General features: G+C 49.0%; 4 protein-coding genes across 4 annotated transcripts; 3 read left to right on the forward strand and 1 right to left on the reverse strand.

Annotated features, from left to right (window-relative positions):
• Nucleotides 1-1,356: 1,356 nt before the first annotated feature.
• Nucleotides 1,357-4,473, forward strand: LOC101781778 (signal peptide peptidase-like 3). The gene is made up of 12 exons (XM_004970975.2): nt 1,357-1,789; nt 1,909-2,028; nt 2,125-2,249; nt 2,355-2,540; nt 2,652-2,688; nt 2,912-3,066; nt 3,169-3,222; nt 3,328-3,420; nt 3,497-3,636; nt 3,775-3,845; nt 3,929-4,009; nt 4,106-4,473. Exons 1-12 carry the CDS (start codon nt 1,357-1,359, stop codon nt 4,168-4,170), a joined length of 1,560 nt encoding a protein of 519 aa, XP_004971032.1. The 3' UTR covers nt 4,171-4,473.
• Nucleotides 4,474-8,478: 4,005 nt separating this feature from the next.
• Nucleotides 8,479-9,277, forward strand: LOC101782174. The gene is made up of 2 exons (XM_004970976.3): nt 8,479-8,935; nt 9,068-9,277. The coding sequence occupies exons 1-2, from the start codon at nt 8,723-8,725 to the stop codon at nt 9,164-9,166; spliced, it is 312 nt and encodes a 103-aa protein (XP_004971033.1). The 5' UTR covers nt 8,479-8,722; the 3' UTR covers nt 9,167-9,277.
• A 311-nt stretch (nt 9,278-9,588) lies between these two features.
• LOC101782580 (protein YLS7) lies at nt 9,589-13,016 on the forward strand. The gene is made up of 4 exons (XM_014805310.2): nt 9,589-10,075; nt 10,154-10,654; nt 10,819-11,096; nt 11,888-13,016. The coding sequence occupies exons 2-4, from the start codon at nt 10,165-10,167 to the stop codon at nt 12,683-12,685; spliced, it is 1,566 nt and encodes a 521-aa protein (XP_014660796.1). The 5' UTR covers nt 9,589-10,075; nt 10,154-10,164; the 3' UTR covers nt 12,686-13,016.
• Nucleotides 13,017-17,036: 4,020 nt separating this feature from the next.
• LOC101782991 lies at nt 17,037-18,292 on the reverse strand. Its single transcript, XM_004970978.4, has one exon. It carries the CDS (start codon nt 18,133-18,135, stop codon nt 17,263-17,265), a length of 873 nt encoding a protein of 290 aa, XP_004971035.1. The 5' UTR covers nt 18,136-18,292; the 3' UTR covers nt 17,037-17,262.
• Between the last annotated feature and the right edge of the window lie 614 nt (nt 18,293-18,906).

Here is an 18,906-nt window from a genome sequence, read left to right on the forward strand (position 1 = left end):
GGGCGCGGCCCCGCGCGCCGCCGGCCGCGAATGCGCCGCTCCCCTCGGCGCGCCGGCCGCGGCCCCAAGCTCCGCCGCCTCCCGCGCGGGCGCTGCGCGGCCCGCGACGCCGTCCCCCGCTGCGCCGCTGCCGCCCGCGCGCCGCGGCCCCGTGCTCCGCCGCCCCCTGCAGCAGTCCGCGGCCTCGCACGCCGTTGGCGCCGTGATTGTTGTTGCCCATCGCCGGAAGAAGAAAACAACAAGAACCGGAAATGTTGATCTTTGTTTGTGAAAATGCTGAATCCATTCTTTAAATGTTGAAATAGGTTATGGAAAATGTTGAATGTAGTATATTTTTTTAAAATGTTTGATTTAATTTTTAGAAAATGTTGAATCTATTATTCTTAGATGTTGGTTCAATTTTCAGAAATTGTTGATTGTGATCTGTTGAAATGTTGATTTACGGGCTTTAAAGCTATCAAGCTTAAGCTTAACCAAGTCATATAGGAGCCTCGCCTCGTCCAGCAAGGAGAGCCATACCAGGAGTGGAGAGGTGGTACGGCTCCCCTGAGCAAGCAAGGGAAAATCTTGCTTTCCCAGACGTCGATGCAGCTGGCAAACCATCCAAACTCAGAACGCAGCTTGCTCTCCTTGACCAGCCCAGGCGAGGCAAGCCTCGTCAACAAATCCAAACTGGCTCTAAGTGGCTCAATTGCCCTGCCTCCAACTTTGCAATGTTGGAGATTCGTGCAAGCGTCCAGACCGTCTGCTCGGGCTCCTTTCTCCTTCGCGCAACGGTCCGGCGGGTGGAGGCAGGCGAGATGGCGGCAAGGGACGACGGCGGGAGCCGGCGGCCTAGGCGGCGGGAGACAATCGGATGGGCAGGATCGACGGCGGGGGACGACGAGCTGCTTCGATTGATAGCTGAAGGGGTCCGGAGCGCGGTGAGTCCCACCGCCGGCCGCGGATGGTGGAGGCTAAAGGCAGGGGCGTCACTCGCTTTTCGTTTAGCGCCGGGGGCCGCCGCCGGAGATGAAGCAGTAGGCCACGCAGGGCGGGGGAGCAGCTCTGGAAATGAAGAAGGTGACGGCGCGCGGGTGCGTGTGCGGAGTCTTGGGCCATATTGGACGTGCGATGAATCTTGAATCCTATTCCCATCTCGCGCTTGATGGATAGGAGGCCCCCGAAAGACGGGCATCGGAGAAGACGAGGAGACTCAAAACGGGAAATGGGAAGGGAAGCAAGATCTAAATATGGAATGGCGTAGCAGGACCTACACGCACGGCGCATGCGTCGACGCATGCAGCTGCTGATTCGAAGAGCAGAGGGCAGAGGCGGAGGACGTGCACACGACGGCTCCGGTCGAGTCGGCACGGCATGGCGATCCCGACCTCCTCCCCTCCCCGCCGCGGCCGCCTCGTCCTCCTCCGCCTCCTCTCCGCCTTGCTCCTCGCCCGCACCGCCGCCGGCGCCGCCTCGGAGTTCGACGACGGCACCTCGCCCAAGTTCCCCGGCTGCGACAACACCCTGCAAAAGGTGAAGGTGATGTACTGGGTGAACGGCGACGAGCAGAACAGCCTGACGGGGATCAGCGCGAGGTTCGGCGCCGTCCTTCCGGACACCGCCCCGTCCGACAGCAAGAAGGACCCGGCCGTCCTCCCCGACCCCAAGGGCAGCTGCGCCAAGTCGTCCAAGCCGCTGGCCGGCTCCGTCGCCGTGGCGGAGCGCGGGGAGTGCACGTTCATCGAGAAGGCCAAGACGGCGGAGGCCGGCGCCGCCGCCGCGTTGCTCATCGTCAACGACGAAGATGGTCGGTCGCGTTGCGCAACCATATCGGCGTTTCTTCCCATCAGTCGTCCTCGTAGCAACGCCTTCCGTCCATCGGTCCATGGCAACGAAGGCTGACGGGACTAGCTTATTGTGTTGCAGGTCTGCAGAAGATGGTCTGCACCGACAAGGATCCGCCTCCCAACATCAACATCCCCGTCGTCATGGTGTCCAACTCCTCGGGCGACAAGATTCATTCAGCCATCTTTGACGGGAACAAGGGTGAAATAAAGCTGCATTTCTTGTTCTTGTGCTTGTGCGCCATGAATCCGATTCTGATCCCATAAAATTCGTGCCGTGTCGCTCACATTTTTGCAGTGGACATTCTCATGTACGCGCCGCAGAAGCCATCCTTCGATGGCGCCATACCTTTCCTCTGGCTGATGGCCGTCGGCACGGTGGCCTGCGCCTCCGTCTGGACTGTCGCCGTCGTCGGAGAAGAGGTACACGCACAAACTAACTAAATTTCGTGATAAAGTCGGGCAGATTTCTGAAAATCTTGCATGGTTATTACTGACGAGATCTCCATGATCATTGCAACGCTCTAGCCTAACAAGAACGCCGCTCCGCTCGGCGGAGAGGAGAATCCCGACGCCGAGGTTGTGGAGCTGCAGACCAAGACCGCGCTGGTGTTCATCGTCACATCGTCGCTTGTCCTGCTGTTCCTCTTCTTCTTCAAGTCCACCTGGTCCGCGTGGTTGCTAGTATTCCTCTTCTGCGTCGGCGCTATCCAGGTACGCACCCAATACCAATGAACTTGCATTTGGTTCAGGTGTCCAGCTGATCGATGGAAAAAATGTCCTGCATCGCTTCACCTCATTTCTTGCTAATCATCTATTTTCCAGGGAATGAACTACGTCGCATCAACTCTCGCGATAAGGTGTGAATGATAACTGCATGGAATCTTTAGTTTCAAATTGTATGTCATTTTAGTTTTTCTAAGTTCGTAGATATTATTATGCATTTAAACATAAATTATATCTAGGTGCTAGATAAGTCAAAACGACCTACAATTTTGGGACGGATGAATAGCATATATTTCTACCGTACTTGGCTACTTGCTGCTTGTCTGCGCCTAAGTGTTGAAATACGGGTGTGTTCAGAGCATGCAGCCGGTGTGGCGAAGCGAAGGTGAAGCTTCCTGGCATAGGGAATGTGAAGGTGCTGACACTGATTACCTTGCCGTTAGCCTTTATCTTCGCATGTACCTGGGTTGCGCACCAGAACTCACCGTCCGGTTGGGTTGGTCAGAACTTCATGGTAAGATATGGCTGCGTCCGACTTCCAGTGTGCTCCTTTATGAAGGAATTTTTGATGGTTCATCAGTTCTTGTGCTAATTGACATGCTTATTCTTCATTCAGGGCATCTGTATGATGATTCTTGTATTGCAAGTGGTCCATATGCCGAATATAAAGGTATGGACAGTGTGGACATGCTATGGTTTAAGAAGTTTAGCAGTCAATGTTCTCTTTCATCTGCTTTGTCTGCTACACATCTGACGAGCTTCAGATCATTTTCAGGTCGCATCGGCGCTCCTCATCGCTGCTTTTCTGTACGACATATTTTGGGTGTTCGTATCACCCCTCATATTCAAGAAAAGTGTCATGATCACAGTAAGTGCCATGATCGCACAAATGCTCGTAACATCATGTTATAAGCATAGTTAAAACGAAATGCCACAAAATTCAGGTCGCTCGTGGTAGCGATGATGGGCCAAGCCTTCCCATGGTACTGAAGATGCCAAAGGAGTTCGATTCATGGAATGGGTACGACATGATTGGATTTGGGGACATTCTCTTCCCAGGACTGCTTGTTGCTTTCAGTTTCAGGTAAAATCAAAACTGGACTCTGAATCTACCAGCAATGTCAGTAAAGAACAATAGGCTAGTGATCAGTTTTATTCTTTAAGATTATAGTGATCAGTTGTTTCTTCTCCTGAAACATACTAACTGTCCTTAGAGCTGCAGATTTGACAGATCACACGGCAAGGACTTGACTGACGGCTACTTCCTCTGCCTAATGATCGGTTACGCCTTTGGTATGTAGTAGTCAGTCCATCTCTGAATCTCAGTTTCAGAGAAGAACAATGCAGCTTACATTAACACTGTTATGCCAACGCAGGCTTGTCATGCACATACGTTGGCCTGTACCTTATGAATAGTGGCCAGCCTGCTCTGCTATACCTTGTTCCTTCGACATTAGGTAACACAGAACAGCAGCAGTTTGATGCCGTTTTCGACATTATGGCGCATAATACATCAGAGTTCTAACAACTGTTTCTGCGATGAATTGGTGCAGGAGTTATCACCCTGCTTGGCGCCAAAAGAGGTGAGCTCAGTCAGCTCTGGAACGCAAAGGTGTAACCTGTCTGGGATGCTCCTAGTTGATATGATGGGGATAGCCTTGCAGGCTTGAAATGGACCTTGGTTTAGCTAGACTTTGTGATAATGGGTCTGATGATTTTTGGTGAAATCCTGCCAAGCATCAGCCTGATCCTCCGTTAGAAATTTGCTTTGTTCAGTATGCAAAACACATACGAAGGGTGGTTAACTGTCTAACTGATTATAATAGCCTGTTGAAGTACACACGGCATGTCAAAATAGTTAGGGTGATGTAAATTTGAGCAAAAATAGATGATATATATTTGCTCCAGATATGTTTGATTACGCGCGATGTAAAGTTCCTATTGTCAGCGAGAAGCTGCTCCATTTTCTGGATGTTGGATGTACGTGATGCAGGTATACTAGAGGGTTGCACTTTGTTTCAAGAGGAAAGTTCAGCCTTTTCGATACTGCGGTCAGGGGAATATTAAACATTTGTCCTATTTACGTTTTGAACTCACAATTTTACAATCTCTTTTATCTAAAAAATGGTGTGCGTTCGTTTAATGTTTGGATGACAGAACTATATATTGAAAATGAGCTATTTGAAGTTTGAGTTAGGCAAACATTATGAGTTTGTAATATTCAATAATGTATGTGTTTAATGTTCGAGAAAAAATATGTTTGTATTTTGGAAAAAATGTTTTTTTCATCCTCATGTTTCATTTGATGGAAATCAACCGCTTAACCAACTAAATCGGTGTATTTATCATCCCCAGCTTACTTTAACGATAGTTTAGTGTCATATAACATCGGTTTAGGCCATGTAATCATCTTATTAATCACTGCTTAGCCACATCTATTGTTGAGTCAATCGCTATAATAGTTCAGTGTGAATCTATTCCGTTAATTTTTTCCAATAAATTTTTTTTAGCCAGTTTAGAGGATTTGCTGAATTTTTTGTGGGCTTTATATCTTCAAAACACATCATATTACATCACTAAGGAGTGAGTCGGATAATTACGTGGCATAAACTATTATTAGATCGGTGTATTTATCATCCCTAACTTAGTTTAACGATGGTTTAGTGTCATATAACATCGGCTGAGGCCATGTAATCATCTTACTAATTACTGCTTAGCCACATCTAATGTTGAGTCAATCGCTATAATATTTTGGTATGAATTGTTCGTTAATTTTTCCAATAAAATTTTTATGGGTAGCCAATTTAGAGGAGTTACTGAACTTTTTTGACTTTATATCTTCAATGTAGCATATTACATCACTAAGGAGTGAATAAGATAATTACGTGGCATAAATTGGGACTAAAGCATTATTAATCTGAGACGGGGATGATAAATGCACCAATTTAGCTAGTTAAGGGGTTGATTTGCACTAAACGAAATATGTTGAAGATGAAAAATACACTTTTTGCTTGTCTTTTTAGTTTGGTTTTGTGTCTGTTTTTTTAACAAAGTTTAGTGCAGTGTCCAAAAGAAAAATCAAATCATACCGCACGCGTTTGTGATTAGCGAATGTGATCAATAAAAGAAAGAGATGAACCAGACATGAAACATAGGGGATCCTTTTGTGCCTCTCACTTTCTTTCTTTTTACTCCTTCATCCTACAGAATAGAGGGCTCAAAGGTGACTACATCACTTGTGGGTCGAACAGGGGGCTTGAGGCCCCATATCTCCCCACCCCACACACCACCCACCCGGCTACCCCCATCATTGGATCCCTCCACCACTCGAAAGAGCACCAGGAGCCGGCGCGGTGAACAAGAGAAGAAGAAAGAAGTGCAGGGGAAAGGAGGAGAAACTCACCATGGCTCGCCGATGACTCTTTGCCAGCAGGTGGTGGTCTGGTGGAGGTGCCCTCCGGTCGTCGCCGGGAAGCGGGAGGCGGGCCGTATCCAAGAGTCACAGCACGTCTCGGCCAACGTATCCATGATTTTTCTTTTCTTTTTTCTTTTCCAGGATACTTAACAGATACGTATCCAACGCGTATCCAATACAGATACGTATCCGATACGCGATACGCGCGTCACCTGGCGTATCCGTGTTACATGGTTGGATCCTTCCCTAGTGAGGATATACTACCAAGACTGGTTTGCATCATGGACTCATTAATCTTTCTTTTATATTATATTTTTAGCTTGAAATGATTCGTTTTCTTTGATCTATTACCAATTGCTCCCGCTAAACCGTGGATTAGTTGAATCAAACTGGGTACATAACGCAAAAGCATTTTTTATGTTTATAGTTGGACCACAAAAAACATCTAAGGCAAATAACCTGTCAGGAAAATAATACATAACAAGTGAACGCTGTTTTTTTACTTTTAAATATATGGTGTTTAAAATAAATACCAGTAGTTCAAAAGGCTTGTGGATGTTCCTACGGGCACCAATTGCGCTCCTATTTTAAATTTTAAACACATAAAGAATTTTTGCTATAATTTATAGGAATTCTGAGGTTCCGTTTTGTAGTGAGTTTATTTGACTGGAAAATGGGAGTGTTGACCGACGGACATCAGGTCGCAATTTGATCGTATAGGTGTTCACTAATCACTACTTCAAACTTACCTTGTATTCATATGAGGCCGGTCTCGTCTAAATAAAAACTACTATTCTCTTTTCTTTTTTATTAAATTTGGTGGGATGTGCTTCTCGACAGCGAGACGTTAGTGGTTACTTCATCAATCTTAAGTATTTGTCAGTTCAGTGTTTCGGAAATGTTCATAAGAGTACGGTTGCGTGCATGTATTCGCAGAGGCGAGTGTGCGTGCGTATTTGTGAGCGTCTATACTGTATGATTGGTAGAAAAAATCCTACATAGCATACTAATTAATAAGAATAAAACTCATGAAATCTGGTAAGCGCTACTGCCTATTAATCTTGACAAACTGCATGATCAGTAATCATTTTATCTTAGCAAAATTGGCTTCCGGACACTCTTCAATCGTGGCTTTTGCCACAGACCGCTAAAAAATATGGCTTTGCCAGAAGACACTCTTCAATGATGGTAATTTGCTGCAAGACACTGCATTCAATATTATATTCAAACTTTAAGAGAAAGCCATTAAATTGACTACTTAAAATAACGCTCAAGGGATTGACGCCGGCTCCAGAGCGAAGTCCCGGCCGGCCGCACCGCATCCTCTCCCGACGGCAGCGCCGAGCGGCCGCGCCAGCCGACACCAAGCCGATGGACTTATCTAGCTTTGGCAAAGCAAGCGAGGAAAAGGGGCCTGACGTTCGAGCTTTCCACCAGCGGAGAGATCTTTGATTTGGCCGGCGCAAAGCTTAAGCTAAGAGCTCAAATGCAGCCGATGGGAAGCTTAATTTGGGCGGCAGCTAGCTCAAGGTCAGGGATTTGATGTGGATTTGAGCTGCAGCTAGCTCGATGCCAACGAACTGACAGGAATCGCAGAGCTTCCGAGCTTGTCGCGTGCGGCCGCCTTGAGCGCGAGCCGCGCGCCAACGGTAACGGGCGCCGCGGCCCCTTCGAGCAGGCGGAGCGCGCCGCAGGTAGAGGCCACCATGGGCGCCTCGGGCGGGCGCCGCGGCCGCCGTGAACAGGCGCTCCACCGGGAAATGGGAGGCTGCCTCGACTGCGCGTGTTGGGAGGAGCCTCGCAAAGTGCACAAATTACCCGCGTGTCCAACGGATGCTAGTGCACAAATTACCCGCGTGTCCACGGGCAAAAATGATACGGGTTCTATTCTTTACATACGGATACATGTGCGGGTTTAAATTTATGTCCACGAGCAAAAAAAATTAGAATGTATAAAAATATCTTACCTGTGTCCGCAAACCCGCTACATAGTGCATGACATGTGAACCTAAATAATTATATAACCGATTTCTAGACTTCTCCTTCGTTCCTCCAATCCTCCTCCCAGCCGCACCCGCACACCACCTCTCGTCCTCTCCACTCCTCGCCACCCGTCGCCTGCTCCCCGCCACCCCCTCCACCCTCCACCGCCCACCGCGCCCCCCACCGCCCACCTGTCGCTGCGGGCACAACTTCTTGCCCCGTGACGGGTGGTGTGCGCGGGCACGGGTACAGAGTTTACCTCGCGGGCGCGGGTCTATAAACCCTCTACCCAAGGGTAATGTGCCCGTTGCCATCCATAGAGAAGCCGGCACTGATTCATTTTTACCTCACGTTTTTCTGGAGCAAGAGTGGAATGGGGGAGAATGAGATTCCGGCGTATGCAAGAGCAACTCCAAAAGACTGCTAATCTTACCCCCCATATCTTCTTTAGGAAAAAAAGAATTCAACAGTCCATCTAAAACTCCCTACAAGTTTAACGACGTGAAAAAAATAGTCTACACCCCGCGTATATTCGCAGCGAACTGTCTCCCCCAATCCGCCCCCGACCTCTTTCCATCGTGCGTTTTTCCTGGGCAGCACCCAAGCAGCCGGACCTTCTCAGATCTTCAGCAGCGGTAAGGAATCTTCTGAAAGCTGGAGCACGGGGTTCGCGCTGCCATGGCGGACATTGAGGCGGCGGCAAGGGCCCCGCCCCTGCCGGCGCCGGCGCCGAGGAGGCCCGTGACCGCGGAGGTGAATCCGGCGTTCGCTGATGTTCGTGGGCAGTGCCGCTAGCATCACCCTGGTCGTCGCGCGCTACGCTGTCGGCGGCGGCTACCCCTACGCGCAGGCGGTGGTGGCCTTCGAGAGGGACATGTTCCTACGAGCACTCGCCACTGAGCTGCTCCTCTGCCCGTTCACCATCTTGCTGCTGCTCTTGCGCCTCGACAGACGGCCAACTGAGCCTCCTGACAAGTTGGTACTAGTGCGTGATTCCAACCTGTTCCCTTCTCCCTAAATCTTAATAGTCGATCTAGACATCTAGTGATTCCCCGTAAGCATTTCTAATTGCTGAATACGCGAATTTTGTGGTAATTGTTCGTCCTTGCTCGTGCAGATTGGGGCGGGTACTCCACCATGCAGCTACATGGTGCAGAGCACCCTGGAGCACGTGGCCAGCGTCAGCGCGCTAGCTATGGCCTCGTACCGCTGCTGATCTTCATCATCCTCTCAATGTCTTTTTTTTTTTGCCCCTTCTCAATTTCTTTTCTTCAGATCTCATGAAGGGGAGATAACAACTGCAGTTGCAATATCTCAATTTTAGATAGTGATGAATGGACACTACTTTGTTGTACATGATCTGACACGTGATGTAGCACGATAAGTCTCGGCAGCGAGCTCGGGCTCGGGTAGAAAGACGGTGGCCGGCGGCTGAGGTTGCGCTGACCAAGTGCCTGGAGTGATTCGAGAGGGAAAGGAGGGTACCCGGTGTCATGGCCATAGCACGAGAAGTCTCGGCCGCGGGCACGGGCAGAAAAACGGCGGCGTCGGCGGTCGAGGTTGTGCTGACCAAGTGCCTGGAGTGCTTCGAGAGGGGAAGGAGGGTACCTGGTGTCATGGGCTGGAAGGTGGGCAGGCCAGTATATGGGCTCAATTACGATGACGTGACCTTTTTTTAAATTATTGGGAGTAGTTTTTAGCGTTCTGCTATGGGTTGATATGATTTTAGGGGAAAACTTTTTTAGCGTAGCCTTCAATACTTCGTTTTGGGGAAGAATTTTTTTGCCTCCAATACTTCGTTTTGGGGAAGAATTTTTTTGAACCCTTGAAGTTGCATGGGACCGTGGCTTTCTATTAAATTAAATATAATATTAATTATGATGTCCTATAGCTGATTACCTCTATCGAAGAGTGTCTATTAGCAAAGTTATATTTTTTAGTGGTTCGTAGCAAAACCTTTCATCTTCCCCCTCCACAAGGTTTGTCCCTGTCCGTGTTTCCCATCCTTTTCTCCTGCATTCACCGACCACGAGCACAGCCGCGCCGCTCCGCTCCGCTCCCGCTTGGCCCGCTTCCCCGCCCGAATCCGATCCCTTCCCCACCTCCATCCCCAAATTCCACGCTGGTACGCCTCCTCGTCTCCTTGCCCTCCGTCGCGATCTCTTTCCTTTCCTGGATCTGGATTTCGTCGCGCGTAGCGCAGATGCGGTTCGAATGGGAGGGCTGATCTCGGGGGGAGGGGCCATGCCCATGAGCTTGCCGGGGAGGAAGGCCCCGGCGGGGGGCGCCGGAGTCCGGCGGTGGGTCGTCACCATCGTCGTGTCGGTGGCGGCGCTGTTGCTGACCCTCCTGTTGATATCGCTGTCCGTGGGCTCGTCCCTGCCTCGGACGTCGCTGCAAGATTACCTCCCCGTCAGCGTTACTGGCCTGGGGAAGCTTTCGTCGCCGGACCATGCTGATGGAAACACGAACGGCACTGCGATTGGGGAAGAATCCTTGCAGGGTGGCCGGGAACCCTTAGTGGAGCAGAATGGTCAGGGCGGTGACGTGGATTCTGGCCAACCGTCGGCGGTTACTGGAAAAATCGAAAGCAAAGAGCCGGATCCAGTTGCTCCCGGTGATACCACGTCAACCCCGGATGAGGATTCATCAAATGAATCTCAAAAGGAGGATTCATCAAATGAATCTCAAAAGGCGGAGCAAGGTGAAGTGTTAGTGCAGTCCCCTGATGTTTCTGCACGGCATTTTGCCAACATGGACGGGATGTTGTTGGCGTTGTACTGTAGTCATTTATTAAATTTATCATCACAAATTCACTTAGGAATAACTGGGATATAGCAGAAGTTGATCCTTGTTTTTATTGTACAGGTACTTGTGATCTATACCATGGGGAGTGGGTTCTTGATTCTTCTGGGCCGCTATACACAAACAACTCTTGCCCTATCATTACACAGATGCAAAATTGTCAAGGAAACGGGCGACCGGATAAGGAATATGAGAACTGGAGATGGAAACCAGAACAGTGCAATCTTCCGCGCTTTGATGCAAGGAAGTTCTTGGAGTTGATGAGAGGCAAGACACTTGCATTTGTTGGGGATTCAGTTGCTCGGAATCAGATGGAATCCCTTGTTTGCCTTCTGTGGCAGGTGAGACACCTATTGATACTATTCATGATCCAGCATTCAAATTATATAATTCAAGATAGCCATGACCTGCTAGATCCTTTTTGTGTCTAGTTTTACTGATCTATATGTTTTCCCCTCTGAAAAATGGTATATAAGTAGTTAAGTACAAATTCATAGGCCTTTCTACTAATGATTCGCCCTGAATCAGGGTTTGTTCAGGAGTTACAGATGAACCGTTGTTTTTGTTTAACATTTGGTAGTTTCAGTGCTTGCCCACAGCGGTATTATTTGAAATTTTGTGTTAAAATGAAGGAAAAAATGTTGTCAGTTCTTATTTTCTCATCGAATATGGAATAATTCGGGATAAAAATCTAAGATAAGTTTACACAAAAAGCATATCAAAGCTGAAGAACTACCACTAATAAGCAAAAGAACGTGAAGTACTTGGGATATTTCTTGCATACTCATACGGACAGGTGGCTCTGTGACTTAGAATTGTTTCAAAGGGTGTACTTCATCAACATATGAGGCTTCTCTTATTTTAGAAGTTGCTCTTGTTCTGTTTGGGAGACTATTACAAAGATTAGTTACTTTTCTTTTCTCATCATTCATGTTTGACCTATTCATTTCTCTATACCGAGCACTTCTTAAGGGGGGTTTCTTTCTAGGCTAGTGCAAATGTCATATGAAGGCTAACTTAAAACAAGTTTGCACTCCTAAGCTGAATGTATTTGTACCTTTTGTCATCAAGCTGTCAAGCAACATTGAGCTGGTTTGTTGTCTTGAAGGATTTGGTTTTCTCCTTTTCATAGGTAGACGTCCCACAAAACCGTGGCAACAAAAGGATGCACAAGTGGCTGTTCAAGTCAACTTCAACAACTATTGCCCGTGTCTGGTCTTCTTGGTTAGTGCACAGGTCAACTGAAGCTGTGGGGATTGCTCCCAAGGGTATTGATAAGGTTTTTCTGGATGTCCCTGATGAGACCTTCATGGAGTTTCTCCCAAGGTTTGATGTAATTGTCCTCTCCTCCGGCCACTGGTTCGCCAAACGATCAGCCTATGTCCTTAATGGCAATGTTGTTGGAGGGCAGCTCTGGTGGCCTCGTCAAGCAGGAAAAATGCAGATGAACAACGTGGACGCTTTTGGTGTGTCTGTTGAGACTTGCCTGACTGCTGTGGCAACTAACCCAAATTTCACTGGCCTAGCTATCGTGCGCACGTGGTCACCAGATCACTATGAAGGTGGAGCATGGAACACTGGTGGATCATGCACAGGAAAGGTCAAGCCCTTGGATGAGGTGGTGAGGAATGGCTTTACTGATGCGATGTATGGTAAGCAGGTTGAAGGCTTCAGGAAAGCAGTGAAGAATGCAGGGGAACACGGTTCTCGGTTGAAGTTGATGGACATCACTGAACCCTTTGCCTTCAGGGCTGATGGGCATCCTGGCCCATATAGAAGTCCTGACCCAAACAAGAAAACACAGAGAGGGCCAGATGGAAAGCCTCCGCCTCAGGATTGCTTGCATTGGTGCATGCCAGGACCAGTAGATACATGGAATGAGATGTTGCTAGAGACCATACGAAGAGAGTTCGAGAGAGATAGTAGCTGAAGATAGAACTTGCGTCTACTTCGCCATCACATGATACGTTGTGCCCTGCGAAATACCTCGGTGTGTATCGTGGCACTTAGCATGTTGTTGTTCTTACAACATAGGAGGGAATATAGCATGTTGTTCTTACCACATAGGAAGGAATATAGCTTTGGATACGTAAGATTCGGTGTATTTTTTGTCTGACACATTTTGGACGTATCATTTCTTGCCAAATTTTGTGGAACTGTAAACACAATAGTGTAAAACTGGTATCGAGTCTGTGTCGGTGTACTAGTTTGCTTGATAGAAGAGAATGAGGATTTAACCAGCGAGGAGTACAAAAGGTCAACTGAAACCGCAATAGTGTAAACTGATATCTGCTGCGATAACTTGCTTTAACTGCAATTTCTGCGTTTTTGCAAAATACTGCTGTTCTATTATTGCAGGTATTCCAGAAAGTGCATAAATGGTTTCTGGTCTTGCCTAACACGTGTCTTGTGGTTCAAATTATTTAGTACTGTATGATCTTGACATGTTAGCAGTGTTCTAGAAAGCAAGGGTATAAAAAAGTAAAAGAAAAGGTATATTCTAATGCTACTTATCAGTTGGCTCGAGATTGCTATCTTCTGGCTGGAGAAGCTGCGTATTGTGACTGCCATTAGTTTTCTAGTACCAATGGTTAGTGCATCAATTGCTATCAGTAACAGGTTGGTCCATCTAGGCCTTTCAAAGACCTTTTTGAAGGTGAGAAATAACAAGTCACAGTACGCTCTGGAAAATCATAGCAGGAGAGTAATATATACTGTGGCTCTAGATGATGAGGTCAGTAATCAGTACCTGGAAAATCATAGCAGGAGAGTAATATCAAGGCAGCTATTTGAATTGAATGCTTGGTTGCTCTCTGGAATTCAGTTCCAGACCAGCTTTTGGCTCACAAGGAAATTAACAAGGGAAAAGGGGCGCTCAGCGCTGCTCCGACAAAATTCTATTCCCATGATTAGCCTTACATAATGGCCATGTGATGTGACCCTTCTCCGGTCCAGTAGCGTCAATCGCCGCAGAGCTCAAGATAACATTGTTTTGTCAGCTGTCATCGGGAGCTTTGATCTCATCGGTTAGGTTCTATGCCCGGAATATGCCACTTGGCCCCCATGTTATCTCTTCGTACAGCCATTTGCCCCACCATTTCTAATTTTATTTTGGGAGGGGCTCTAGTTTATGCCATGGTATCGTCAACCGGATGCTGCTTGCTCGCCTTTTCGGTAACCATGCGAGCAACGTGCTACTCCCTCCGTTCCAAATTACAACTCATTTCAACTTTTTTGGAGAGCCAAACAATTTTATATTTAATTAAAATTATAGAGAAGATCACAAAGATTTATGACACCAAATAGATATACTATAAAAATATATTTAATGAAAAAACTAATAGCATTTATTTGTTATCATGAATGTTAGTACTTTATTGTATAAATTTGATCAGACTTGAGATATTTTGACTCTCAAAAAATTGGAATGACTATAATTGGAATGGAGGGGTATTAATCTAGGACCTTAGCTGCCCACTCCCCCAGTGAGGTGGTAAGCAAAGGATTAGCACGTAGCGTGACTGTGTGAGGCAGGAAAACCTGTTACGGCGTGCTAAGCAGCAATGCGACTAGTGTTTACGGCGTGTTATTAATCTAGTATCCAGAATAAGATCAGTATATGTGTCAGCGTAAACCAAAACTATCAACAAGTTGTTGTATTTTATTATTTTTATTTTTGCGAGGGAACAAGTTGTTGTATATGTATGCAGGAATGGGCATTAAAACACGTGCCTCCTAAATTCATAATTCCAATTGGCAATTGCCATTCCCTGGTGAATGAAGAATATTTCAGCACATCAGAAGTTGTAGCTCTTTTTTTTTTAAGAAAAAAATCAGTAGAGCAATTCAAGCAATTCCAATCGAGTCGTGTGCTAAGTAAACAAAGTTACTCCACGTTACGATATATATTGATAAAAAGGTAATAAAGAAAGAAAAACGAATAGTTCAACACGGGTTGAAAATCAAATCGCAAAAAATTAGGTCCTAATGCACAGGGAAGGTCAATATCCAGCAACAGTCCAAAGGCTTGCCCTGCCCGATCTTTTCAGAGCAGAGCCTGGCCCATGAGATTTCCCACTTTGACCAGGCATTTTTCACCGCTGAAACTACTGACAAGCTCCCACAAATTCGTCACCGTCAAGCTGGCCCCCATCACCGTTGTATGATTTGCACACGTGCCGTGTCATTTGTGCCCCGGCTCTGCAATAATCTCATTGCGCGTGCTCCGTGCTCCGTCCTATCCTAGTGTCTGCTTGACACATGTGTGCGTGAGTGAGTGAGACTTATATCAGGTTTCAGTTGGTGGTGTAGACCTGTCCAGCGTTTGAGCACACATAATTTTTTTTTTTTGAACGTAAAGAGCACACAGAAAATAACAGACACGCATGGGGCACTTCCCATGCAATGATGGCCTGATTGGTGTGATCCACAGGCCACTAGGCTAGCCGCGAGCAAGCACCCATCTCATGCCCATATGACCACATATCTCCACTGCATGCCACCAAGCAGCTGGTTAAGGGGCAGTTGCACCAATGCCACCCATCGTGTCGTGCTCTTTGATCTCTCGTGTCCAAATAGACCGCCGCAACTTAAAACTATATTCTTTTAAATAATAGAAAGAATGTATATGCATAACGGCAATGCACATGCACCTGTCTAATTGTTTTCTTTTTTCATGAGTGTTTTAGTTGTAGCCAGTCGTTTCAGATATTGGTGTAGCACAGTGTTTATCCATTCCGTGGTGTGAGTCCAGTCGTTCTACTGGCTTTCAGAAAATTTTCCGCTATGTTTCCAAGAGAAGAACTGAAAGTGAACATGGCACTAGTTGAATTCCCCTCATTACACTGATAACGTTAGAATCTGTCGAAAATGTGACTGCCATGAACACCACAGCCATGGTCGACATCTCTCGACGCATCCGGGTCGATGACTCAACAACTCCACATCTACATGCATCCAGTCAAGATAAGCTGGAAGTCAAATCTAATGACCACGGGATGCAGATGTACTCCCACCGTTCCAAATTAGAGTCATTTCATATATTTTGCTAAATTTTGCTAAGTACCTAGATAATCAGGTGTTGGTGCTTATATCTAGATACATAAATAAAAATTATGAATCTAAAAGTATTAAAATGATATATAATTTGAACGGAGGGAGTACTGGGTAATATTTGTGTGGCCACTTCACTACCATTAGCGGACGAAGGACCCTGCAACCATCCGAGAGCAAGGAGGGGACAGGGACACGGGTGATAACTGGTAAGCCCTCCGTCACCTGCCGCCCCACCCCGTCCGGGCATCCGGCCTGGGCACAGGTGCCCTCCCCGTCCCTTTCCCCCGCCGCTACGCCGCGGCCGCCGTGGCGCGTCTCCAGCAGGCGGCTTCACGAAGTCGCCCAAGCCTCGCCAAGCTGCCGGCCCGCCTGTGACTCACCTCGGCGTACGGCGATCGAGCTCGCGGTGCCGACGAGAGAGAGAAAGAGATAGAGAGAGAGGAGACGATGGATTGGAGATTTGGAGTGGGCACGTATGGCCGTATGGGGCATGGCCCGCATGTGTCGACAGGATGACCCCTCTATCGAAGTGACGAGTCCCGGCGTCGCATTATTCCATTTTATCCATCCACTAACCCTGGACCACTGACAATAATTTCCGTCGCCTTTCTCCTACCCAATCCAAATTCCGCTTGAATGGCAACGGGTTTTCGCATTTTGTTGCACGGATTTTGTTTCGGATTGAAACTGAACCCCACGCTAGCTCTGCTAGCTGCCATGGACCATGGCACAGTGCTTGGCATCGTCAAGAAGTTGAGATTAGGAGCAGAGATGCCGTGATGTGTCGACAATGTGTGATCCTTCCAGCAAAGCATGTACAAGTCTCTTGTCTGCTTATTACAGCGAGTTAATTAAGAACCTTTTTGGAGCTAAGTGTTACTGGCAGAGCAAAAGATTTGGTGATCTTTAATTTGCAGGTGACAAGAGGTTCGCTGTGGAAGGGTTACCATATGCTTATCACAGGGTGCTGCGGATTTTCAAAGCGAAAATATCACACGCAGATCACGCAGCAGGCAGGGTCCTGCCTCGTTTTGCGTTATAAAATCAAAATCTCGCCGCCGCCGACAGGCACACCGCTGCTAGAGTCTATAAACAATGCTATCGTGTTTATCCATGCTCATCCAGTACAACACCACCTGCCCGCCGCGTACACCGTTTCCACCATTTCTTTTCCGAATATCTTTTTTAGTCTCTCCCTAATGTTCTTCTGAGGAGAGATCAGGATCCAGTACTTAATGATTTCTCGTGCCACCTTTTTTTCTTAAAAGCAAAGTGGTGTGCAAGAACAATTTGCGCTCTTGATAATCTCGAACAAAAATCCCTGTACAAAAAAGTTCGAGAGCAACTCAAAGTCAAAATGGAACTCTCGCGCACTAAAAATCTCTCTTTTTTCTACAAAGAACATCTCTTTTTCCATGATCTCTCCCCGGAGAACGCCGTGAAGGTGGCGAGCTACTTGATCCTCGCCGCCGGCGCGGCGGCCGGGGGCGGGAAGAACCCGACGGCGCGGCACTTGACGTCCAGACCGGCGGCGCCGGGCATCGGCATTGCCGCCGGCGAGGTGGTGGTCGACCGCTTGTAGGGCCCGAGCCACTTGGCGAGCATGTACCGGGTCTTGCGCCACGGCGGCACGTGCAGGCCGTGGGCGCGGAGCGACCGCCGCGCCGAGTCGGACGCCACGCGCACGGCGCGCCCGACCGACTCCTCCCGCGCCACCACCGCCGACGCCGGCACCGCGGCCACGACGGCCGCGTACTCGGGCGTCGCGCGCGCCACCTCCAGCCCCGCCCGGAAGTCGGCGTCTACAATGTACCTGCCCCGCGGCCCGCCCCTCGCAGCCGGCGGTGCCACCACGTCGACGTACTCGTACGTCCCGGCCGTGATGCCGCCGGACGCCTCCCACCGCGACTTGCACACGCCGGCGTCGTATCCCGCGCCGCGCAGGCGCCGCATCACGGCGCGCCGGAACGCCGCCCCGTGCGCCCGCAGCGCCGCCTCCGCCTCCATGGCCGCCGCCACCGCGGCGGCCAGCCTGATCCGGAACACGTCCTCCTTCGCCGGCGGGTCGAGCAGCTCTCTCACGGACGCCGCAGCGGCGGCCGCTCGCTCAGAACCATCCCCATCATCGGAATCATACTCCTTCGGCGCCGGCCCAGCTCCCTCCTCGGCGGCGCCGGCCTCCGTCTCGAGGAACGCCTGCACGAGCCCGGAGAGGCAGGCGGACGCGTCGTGGTCGCTGCCGCTGCTGGTGCACCCCGCGCCGGCGGCGTCATCCCCGCGGAGGCGCGCGCGGACGGCGTCGTTGAGGCGGATGTACACGGCCATGTTCGCCGTCGAGCGGCCCGGTGGCGCGTCTCTCTTTTCCGGGGAGGTGGTGGTGCTGTGATGTGAGCTGCTGCGACGGTGAGGGGGGGAGGCGGACACCCGGCGACCCCCGGGTTTTATAGGGTGGTTGGCTCGGCGACGGGCGCCCCACGGGGCGAAGGGTCTATTCCCTGGATTAACCGTGGCATTAGTGGGGTGGGGACGCGTCGGTCACCCGATTATTGTTTGAGAAGACGGGGATGCGAGGGTGAACCCTCGGAATATGCTCTCTCGATGGCGTTTTGGGGAAGCTGGCACGCTAAAGATAGAGAGGCTTCGAGCTAATTCGACCGTGCCACGCTGGGGTCAGTCCCATCCCATCCCGCGGAGCCAGCCAATGGTTGGCATGCCAGTGCCACAACGTTTAAATTTGGTTGCATCTACGGCTGTTTTCCTTTTGGTTGCGGTTACATGTCGAGGTTTTTGGTAACCGCTTTGTGAAGTTCTAGGCGTGCCTTTCCGAGGCAACAACCATGCCGTCGTACTCCTAGGTAGTCTTGTATTTCTACACTATCTACAGATGACCCTTTGGCCTCCAAAGGATCAAGAAAGCAGCATATTCGCGGTCCTTTTGCGAATAAACGGAAGTGAAACGGGGCAAGTCTCCATTCAATAACCAGCGAGTGACTAGGCACCCTCAAAAGATTTAATCGACGCGTCCGTATGCCCGAGACTCGACGGAGGCCACCCGGGAAAGTCCATTGGATTTGGGATTAGATGGGGAGCAGGCTC

The sequence above is a fragment of the Setaria italica genome, chromosome V, assembly GCF_000263155.2.
Source record: "Setaria italica strain Yugu1 chromosome V, Setaria_italica_v2.0, whole genome shotgun sequence".
In the NCBI taxonomy this organism is placed as follows: domain Eukaryota; kingdom Viridiplantae; phylum Streptophyta; class Magnoliopsida; order Poales; family Poaceae; genus Setaria; species Setaria italica.

Bases quoted from the DNA above. Each gene is read 5' to 3' on its own strand.
- LOC101782991 (XM_004970978.4), bottom strand. From the start codon at position 18,135: ATGGCCGTGTACATCCGCCTCAACGACGCCGTCCGCGCGCGCCTCCGC.
- LOC101782174 (XM_004970976.3), top strand. From the start codon at position 8,723: ATGTTCGTGGGCAGTGCCGCTAGCATCACCCTGGTCGTCGCGCGCTAC. The intron at 8,936-9,067 runs GTGCGTGATTCC...TTGCTCGTGCAG, and splicing joins CTCCTGACAAGTTGGTACTA to ATTGGGGCGGGTACTCCACC.
- LOC101782580 (XM_014805310.2), top strand. From the start codon at position 10,165: ATGGGAGGGCTGATCTCGGGGGGAGGGGCCATGCCCATGAGCTTGCCG. The intron at 10,655-10,818 runs GTGAAGTGTTAG...TTTATTGTACAG, and splicing joins ATCTCAAAAGGCGGAGCAAG to GTACTTGTGATCTATACCAT. The intron at 11,097-11,887 runs GTGAGACACCTA...TCCTTTTCATAG, and splicing joins TTGTTTGCCTTCTGTGGCAG to GTAGACGTCCCACAAAACCG.
- LOC101781778 (XM_004970975.2), top strand. From the start codon at position 1,357: ATGGCGATCCCGACCTCCTCCCCTCCCCGCCGCGGCCGCCTCGTCCTC. The intron at 2,541-2,651 runs GTACGCACCCAA...TCTATTTTCCAG, and splicing joins TCTGCGTCGGCGCTATCCAG to GGAATGAACTACGTCGCATC. The intron at 3,637-3,774 runs GTAAAATCAAAA...TTAGAGCTGCAG, and splicing joins CTTGTTGCTTTCAGTTTCAG to ATTTGACAGATCACACGGCA.